Source organism: Eschscholzia californica, unplaced genomic scaffold (assembly GCF_041429995.1).
Source record: "Eschscholzia californica isolate CP2 unplaced genomic scaffold, dmEscCali1.0.p SCAF_1, whole genome shotgun sequence".
NCBI classification, from domain to species: domain Eukaryota; kingdom Viridiplantae; phylum Streptophyta; class Magnoliopsida; order Ranunculales; family Papaveraceae; genus Eschscholzia; species Eschscholzia californica.
The window spans coordinates 56,419,489-56,428,504 of record NW_028238198.1 but is presented as its reverse complement, the minus strand read 5'-3'; the positions used below and the strand labels follow the sequence as shown (position 1 = coordinate 56,428,504).

At 35.7% G+C, this 9,016-nt stretch overlaps 1 protein-coding gene across 1 annotated transcript; it reads left to right on the top strand.

Annotated features, from left to right (window-relative positions):
- The first annotated feature begins 1,948 nt into the window (after positions 1–1,948).
- LOC147567749 (NADH dehydrogenase ubiquinone complex I, assembly factor-like protein (DUF185)) lies at positions 1,949–7,132 on the top strand. The gene is made up of 10 exons (XM_086654336.1): positions 1,949–2,221; positions 2,344–2,405; positions 2,588–2,731; positions 3,089–3,199; positions 3,324–3,525; positions 4,447–4,505; positions 5,193–5,245; positions 5,350–5,572; positions 6,432–6,540; positions 6,650–7,132. The coding sequence occupies exons 1-10, from the start codon at positions 1,981–1,983 to the stop codon at positions 6,910–6,912; spliced, it is 1,467 nt and encodes a 488-aa protein (XP_086510462.1). The 5' UTR covers positions 1,949–1,980; the 3' UTR covers positions 6,913–7,132.
- The last annotated feature ends 1,884 nt before the right edge of the window (positions 7,133–9,016 follow it).

Below are 9,016 nucleotides of genomic sequence, written 5' to 3'. Positions count from 1 at the left end.
TATAAATCTGAATCCAAACCAATCCGTTTATAGTTTAGTTCTGTTATCTAAGGTTAAAATTTTATCAAGAATTTTTTTTTTTCAGTTTTCGACTTAAAAATCTGCTACTGTTAGACTTAGAACATATTGAAACATAGCATAGTTTGACAAACCATTAAGTCTATGTGTACGTAATTAATCTGACATTATTTATCAGCATTCGAGCAAGATAAAAAGACGATAACCAATTGAATTTCCACCATTCATCGTGCCCAAACATATATTTTTTTATATATATAATTTATAAGAGATAATAATAAATGGTCTGGTTTGGTTTTTTCGGTTGTCGTCAAGTAAGTCCATGGATCGACCACCGAACCCTCGATTTTGACCTTTTGATATCCGAACCAATCCGGATAATCATTAAATCGGTCCCCAAACCGCCTAAATCCGTTTGGATCGGATTTGTTTGGTCGGTTCGGATGCTAAATCCGCACCCCTAATTTTCGAGACTATAAAACGTTTTCTGCACATCTCAAGAATGTATGTCCTCTGAGGTTGCCTAAGGTTGGGATAATGGATAGGTATTTAGAGGGACATTTATGGACAAAATGTCTCGTAAACATTTAAGATATTTTAGGACATTTATACATAGACAAAATGTTTTTTAGACATCTCAAGAAACTGGAGTTTGTAGATAAAATGTCTTGTAGACATTTCAAGACATTTGGTCCATGGACAAAATATCTTTTAGACATTTTAAGATATTGAGAATACCATATTTTTATGAATATTTCATAAATATATTTTTAGACTTTTATGGACGTTCGTGGATATCTGTGGACATTGATGGACAATTAGATGTTTATTATTTTAATATTATTACTCTCTTGTCATATGAAATAAAATATTTTTATTACAGAAGTGCTACATGTACAAAATCTTTGACAAAATTCTCGACTTAATGACTCACTTTCATTAAAAGACAAAAGTTGATCGAAGTTTTTCAAAGTTTGACTTTGATCGGGACTGTTCTTTTAGAATTTTGTCAAGAATCTTGTCAAAGATTCTTTGTACACTTAGCATTTCCCTTTTTATTATTATTTCAAAATATATTTTGGACGTTTATAAATATTTGTGGATATCTACGGACATTGATGGACAATTTGTGGATATTCATTAGGGTTAATTTCGTTTTGGCTCCCAATTTGTGACCAACTCACTGCGTTGACCCCATAAGTGTGCGACAGTTCGATTTGGCTCCCAACATGCAACGACTAAAAAATTTCAACTTTTTCCGGAAGTACCCTTGGGGGCGAAAATGGAATTAATTCTCAAATCTTTAAGAATATAATAGCCAACGCATCTTTTCCCCTCTCTCCCATTTCATCACCCATGTCATCCACCTCATCTCTTTCTCCACCTCATCATCTTTTCCGACGAAGGTCGTCAGTCAGCCAAATTTTTCGGCGACCTTCAAACTAATTTTTTTATTTCTTCTTCCATCTATTCTTCATCCTTCTTCTCTCCTCATCATCTGGTTTGGGTTTTCCCGAAACCCTAGATCTGGTCTCGGGAACCCAAATTGGATGTGAAGTAACAAGATCTGAAGCAGTAAAAGCTTCATTGCTTTCAACAAAGCAGCAAAAGCTTCGTTGAAGAGCTTTAATGAAGCAGCCTAGGAGCTTCGTTGAAGCTTCAACGAAACAACACAGGAGCTTCGTTTCAACGAAACAACACAAGAGCTTCAAAGAAGCAGCCTTGGGACTTAAAAAAAATTTGTCTCGCAAGGAAGATATGGTTTATGGGCAATTTTGGTATGAAAAGACAGCTCATTAATGTCGAACGGAAGAAGGAGGTCAAATTAGAAGTTGGTCATCTTTTGAGGGTCATTTTGGTGAATTTATTATCTTTAGGGGGTCAAAATGGAATTAATCCTAAAAAGAAATTCAAAGAAAAAGGAAGATTTCCGATTGAAACATAAACCCAAAAGCAAGAAAAATGTTGAGTAGGTTGCTGCTACATCACTCTCCTTCTCTCTCTAATGGCTTCCTCCCACGAATCTCTTCTTCACTTCAGTCCTTCATCTCTCACTCTTCATCATCATCATCACCGACTTCTCCTCCTCCTCTTCCACCTCATCCTATTGAAGAACAACGCCAGACTCCTAACCACACCGAAAATGAAGAAACTACTCCTCTCAAAATCTCAATTGATCGTTCTTCCTTATTCAATCCTCCAGGTCCTTGATCTCCTCTTAAATCATTAATCTTTATAAGTCAACTGAATTCATTCTTCTAATTTCTTTTAACAAAGAAGTATGATTTTATTTTTTTCGATTTGCTCTTATTTACCAATTTGCAGAGCATTCTCATGAACCATCCACAGATTCTGAGCTGGTGAAGCATTTAAAAGGCATAATTAAGGTTTCTTATTCCATTTCTTCATCTATATTATTTCTATTTGCACTGATTGCATTATTGATTGGTTTCTTAATCACTAAATTTTGAAACTTTGTCTGGGTTGAGTTTCTCTGGTTGATTTTGATTAGTTTGCATAGTCTTAATTGGAAATTTTGATTGTTTTAGTTAGTTTGCTTTTTTATCAGTTTCGTGGTGGTCCAATCTCGGTAGCTGAGTATATGGAGGAAGTTTTGACAAACCCTAAAGCTGGGTTTTACATTAATCGGGATGTATTTGGGGCGGGGGGCGATTTTATTACTTCTCCTGAAGTCAGTCAGATGTTTGGAGAGGTAAATTTACAATTATTGTGTACACTTTTCTTCTAATACAATTTATACTTAACTCTAACTACATTCTAACTAGATCCTGTTTGAGTTGAAATTTGACGTTCTAACTAGATAGAAATATCCCCATTTCGTTGAGTTGTATGAATTGATTTGAGTGAAAGGTTATAAGCTAAAAAAATGAGTTGATTAAATTACGTTTGCATGAGATGTGCACATAGAGCTTGTAATTTGAATCTCAAACACCATTTGTAAATATGCAACTTTTGTTTATTGCTATTTCATTACCCTGGTTTCCTCGACGAATTCTAGTTTCACTATTTTTAGAAATAATGTTTTCAATCTTGGTTTTATTTTATTTAGATGATCGGTGTTTGGGCTATGTGTCTCTGGGAGCAAATGGGACAACCTGAAAAGGTCAACCTAATTGAATTAGGTCCCGGAAGAGGAACCTTGATGGCTGATCTTCTCCACGTAAGGCATCAAGTTTATCACTCTTTTCTTTAGCTGTTTAGAATCCTAGATCTACTCGAAGTTGTATCTGCTGTTACTCTACACGTTCATGAGTTAAGTATAACAACATAAATTATCCTTTCAGGGTGTGTCAAAATTTGAAGCGTTTAAGAAGTCATTGCATATAGACATGGTGGAATGCAGTCCGACTCTGCAGAAGCTTCAGTACAGTAGGTTAAATTGTACAGAGGAAGTTGCTAATGAAAGCACTGGTGATAAAAGAACTATTACTATGTCTGGAATTCCTATATCCTGGCATGCCACACTTGAGCAGGTTCCCTCCGGATGTATGGATTTCTTTCTCACCTTTGATTTGATGTTTGTATGTCAGTATATTCTATATATACCTACTTTTGAGTATTATAATTATATATCGACTCTATCCTATATGCAGATGATATGTCTTTGTCTTGCTAGGTTTGTATGTCCTTATGTTTATATGACATGAGTCAAATTCATGCTTATAGTAAGGCCTAGGGAGTCTGTATAATGAGACTTGCATATAGTGATCTCGCGAAGTATAATAAAGTCCTTGTGGAATGTGTCTATGCTTTTTATAATTCCTCATGTTAAATATATTAACTCAGTACCACTTCAAATGTTTTGCTCTATAGGGTCTAAAAAAATACTATTGAAGTAAGAAGATCAGTACATAGATAAGATGTGTGAGAATAGTCCCACATGGGAGAAGGGTTATCTAGCAACCAAAAATATAATGTCTAGGTCCTCTCCACTCATTGCCAATTGGTTTTGAGTTGGATGACCACAAAATTAACATAGTATCATAGCTAGAGCCACACGTGATAGGCCTAAAAGCCACATGTGCTCCACGTCACCCAAAAAAAAACACGTGCTAGGCTAACCACGCCACACGTGAGGGGGCGTGTGAGAATAGTCCCACATGGGAGAAGGGCTATCTAGCAACCAATAATATAATGTCTAGGTCCTCTCCACTCATTGTCAATTGGTTTTGAGTTGGATGACCACAAACTTAAACAGATGTTCCTTGTATGTTTGAAGCTTCCATTATTAGGAAAAAAATCATTTTCATTTCCTATTTTCTGTTATTTTTCACGTTATGTTGGTCCATTTAATTTAGTTGACACAATTCACTCTTTTCGTCCGTTATAATTCAGACTGTTTCACTTTCCAATGAGTGTGTTATTTTTCGTTTTGACCATGTGGTTTGACTTCCTTTTGTCTCTCAGCACCAACAATCATCATTGCTCATGAATTTTATGATGCTTTGCCTATTCATCAGTTTCAGGTCAGTCTCCTATAGTTGCGAAAGATGTTTCTAAGTTATGTTGTTTCCTCTTCTTTATATACTTAAATGGTTCTCTCACCTCTAAAATTGTGTTTCATGATCGCGCGTTCATTATTAACTACTCATTTTGAAAGGTTATTGTTACAAAGAGAAAAAACATCTATATTAAGGTTCTTAGTCTAACAAGTAGTTGGCACACATTCAAAAAGCTAAAACTGACATTGAGAGGTTTCAAGCATATATCATGTTTATGAATTTTCTGTATTAGGCTTCTCTGGGAACCATTAACGAACTTCCAAGATTAAGGAAAGAAGTAAATTGATTATATGACATAAATTTTATGAAGCGTGGTCAAATAAGTTGTTTTTCTTGTTTCCTATTTGCCTAAGATGGAATAAGCTGAACTAGTTGTAAGTTATTATAATGTTAAGCCATCTCTAAGAAAAGAAGTGCCAGTTGCTAAATTGGAACTTAACTTAGTTTGTTCTTTTTTCAGTGTCATACGTGAATTCTTTAGTTTGTTTTGATAGTCCTAAATTCTAAGATTGATTATCGATTTGTGAAGAGATGTAATTTGTTCCAAACATAGATTAGCTTTGCCTTTTACTAATTAATGTTCCTTTCTACACTTCCTCTATGATTTATGGACATATTAATTAATTTTGTTATGTCTTACTTGCTCTATAGAGGGCTTCTCGTGGCTGGTGTGAAAAGATGGTTGATGTTGCTGATAATTCATCGTAAGAATTGAGAATTCTATTATCTTCTACTTATTAAACCAAAAAATTTGCAACTTTTAAAATGTTAAAGAAGTTAATATTCTTGTCTTATTTATATTGTGTAGGTTTCGTCTTGTTCTATCTCAACAGCCTACACCAGCATCCCTCTTTCTGATGAAGCGGTGCAAATGGGCTGCAAAAGAAGAAATTGCAAAAATTAATCAAATCGAAGTTTGCCCAAAGGCAATGGAATTAACTCAGACAATTGCTGATAGAATAGGTAAAGATGGTGGTGGAGCTCTCATTATCGACTATGGCTTGGATGGAATAGTTTCAGATAGTTTGCAGGTAAGGCTTCTAAATTTCATGTTTAAATCAATTGATACCTTTTATAGTAAATTCTCTACTTCCAGCGCGTTACCTTATTTATAGAGCCTTCCGAACTCATGACACAGCCGAGTCGCTGCATATGACAATATAGAGTCTAATGCTTTCATGGAACGTCTGTTTACGTTTTAACAATGTTTAGAAACAAATCAAGACGCCCCTCAAGACGATTCAGTCCTGTTTCTCTTCAAGGCGTACACACCCTGAAGACTCAAACAATCTGTAAAAATTTAGTTGTAAAGCATCGCGTCACATATTAGGACATTATTGTTAAAGGTCAAAAATGGGCTCTATTATATTTGACAAAAAGCATTAAGAACATATATAAAAGGAGGATGCGGAAGCACTAAGTTCAACTTCTTGCTGTTTATGTGATTTTGTTATGCCTTCGTTGATGCAACACTAGAAAAAATTTTAAACTTTTGCTAGTTAGCATCTTGATGCACGTGGCAACGATTCGTACTTACTACTTAGTAAACTGCCTTAAAATGTTTTCTTCTCTAGGCGATGCATTGCTTTGCCAGAGTAAACCACATTTTGACAGAATCTTTTTTCTAAACAAATAATTGGCTAACAACCCAAACACTACAACCCTAATATGAAGAAGGTTTAGTCAGAAAAAAATGAGGAATCAGTCCAAGAGTCAGGTTGAGGGCCCAAAGGTCAGGTTCGGGTGGTTAAAGTCAGGTTTGGGTGTGAAATTTTTAGATTTTGCAGGGCCAAAAGGTAAAATATATCATTCGACTGATATGTCAGTGTCAGGAGCACATGGTCTAGCACACAGACATTTTTATATATTCCAAAAGTGCTTGTCGTGCAGGCTATTAGGAAGCACACATTCGTGGACATACTAGACAATCCTGGTTCAGCTGATCTTAGTGCGTACGTCGACTTTGCTTCCATCAGAAATTCAGCAAATGAAGCTTCAGGTTTGCTCTATCATAGTTTATACTTTATAGTAGTAGAAACCAGAAGAGTTAGAAAATTCCAAGGTAGGCTCGTAGAGCTTATTATATTTACAATACACATTCTTTGCAGAAAATGTTGCTGTGTATGGCCCAATAACTCAATCTCAGTTTTTGGGTTCTCTTGGTATCAACTTCCGAGTTGAAGCATTAATGCAAAATTGCACAGATGAGCAAGCCGAGTCTCTGAGGAATGGATACTGGCAGCTAGTGGGAGAGGGAGAAGCTCCATTCTGGGAAGGACCTGAAGATAAAACACCCATGGGTATGGGTATTCGGTATTTGGCTATGACTATTGTGAACAAAAAGCAAGGTGTTCCAGTACCATATCAATGAAATCCATTACGAAAAGATAAATTGGTAATTTGTGGTCCTCATGAAGGCGAAAATACACTTCAACAGAGACATAACTTTTGTATTTATTGAGAATAACATTCACTGGTTTGAGTAGATAATCTATTGTTCTGCTTAACAAATTTTGATTCATGGAGGTGATATTAGAATATTCCTGTTTCGAATACTTTCTTAAGTGGACAAGTACAGCTGATGGTCTAAAGTGGCATACATTTTTTTACTGATGAAATGCTAGATAACAATTTCGACCAACTTAGTGGACAAGTACAGCTGGATAACAAAATGGGCGGCCCAAAATTTGTCCAAGTTTTCATTTTCTTTTTCCAATGCAATTATTGTCGGGCTCCGCATGTCCACTAAGTGGGTTGAAAGTGCTTGTCCACTTGGACAACTAGTTAAATGTGAGTTAATTGCTGGCGAAGAGAGAGAAAAGTATAGACCCCAAACCTAAATAAACCATCGTCAAGTAATTGTTTGCTCCGTTTATAAAAGGGTAATTGTGGAAGAAATAGAAAAAAATGAGGTTATTTGGCAGTTTCACCAAAATTAAGGTCATTTGGCTAAAGTCAACTTGAAATTGGGTCATTTGACCCAATTTCCCTATTATTACACATGCAACTAATAAAATGAATACAAACAGAGCTAAAAGAGTTTTGTGGGCTTTTGACGGTGTTGACCGTGGAGTCTAGATTGTCATTGAATTTTCCTCTTTTTCTCTTTGCAAATTCATTATTAGTCTTTGGTTATTATCCTTCTATTATGAGTTAGTGAATGTTAATATGTTATGAACCCTAGCCCTTCTCATTCCATTCAGTATTGTTTTTTCTTCACTTGTTCAAGCTTTTAGATTCATTTGTTTTGCTGAAATGAGGTGATAGTTGCAATTGTGTAACATTACTTCTGCACCAACTGATATCTTCAGTTAACGTTTTGTAATAAACATCAATATTCATTAACGCATGAGGCATAATAGGAGGAGTCCTTCTCAAAAAAAAAAAAAAGGAGTCCTATGTTGCATAACTAACTTGTTCTTAGAAGACTGGGCACTAGAATGCTAGTTATATATTAAAAACTGGTTGATTATATCTAAAGGATGATCACCTTTTTAGAGCAGTAATTGCCTGTGGCTTTCCAGATATACCATGGGATGGAGGTGTATTTTGAGGCGTAGCTATCCTTTTCAATATTTTCCATGTATTTATCCATTCCCATACTAGTTCAATTGGGGTAGAGTTAATATTAAATGAAACTAGATATTTCTGGCAATACTACAGCGGAAGAAGGCATTTTCAATTGCTTCAAGTTGGTAACATTTATCACAAACTGTAACGCCCCAAATCTAGATTTTCACGTCGGCCGCCATGAAAACCTAAACTCAAAGCATTTCTCCGCAGAACAGTAAACATAGTCGATATATCCATCAAAAGAGACAAATAATATCAAATGTGAAGCTCATAAGAATCAATAAATCATCTAAAAGAAATCCATTAAAACTTTCTTAACTCAAACAATGTTATTAAATCATCGACACGTAGGTCGGACAATATCGAATGAAATAAATAACTGTCTAGGAGGCGAAACTCAAAATAACTACCTAATCTCGAAAGCGAAAACTAAGAAAGAAACTCCGAGCTGACGAACTGAGATCAAACTGGTGGCGCTCCCCGATCTCTATCACCTGAAAAATAGTAGGCTGGGTCAGAACCCAGCTAGTAGATTTCTAATTACCTAAGGTCTAAATAGACCAATTCAACACAAAACCAAGTATCAAACAACAGAACAATAATAACATTCCATTATGTAACACCTTTCGTACCAACACAATTGAAGTCAACCTGTTACACGGTTGAAGAGATTCATACAATACAACTTCCCTTTTGGAGGGGCATACCAATTTTGAGGTCCACAAGATAGCGTCACTTGCCATTCGTGTTTGCATCGTTTTAAACCTCTCAATAGACAAAGGATACCACCCAAAAAGGGGATCCGTGCAACACGAGCACAGTGCAACACGAGCACTTTACATATGAGCAGGAGGCGAGCCAACCTCTAGTTGGTAATTACTTCTCAAACTAGAAGTATGTGG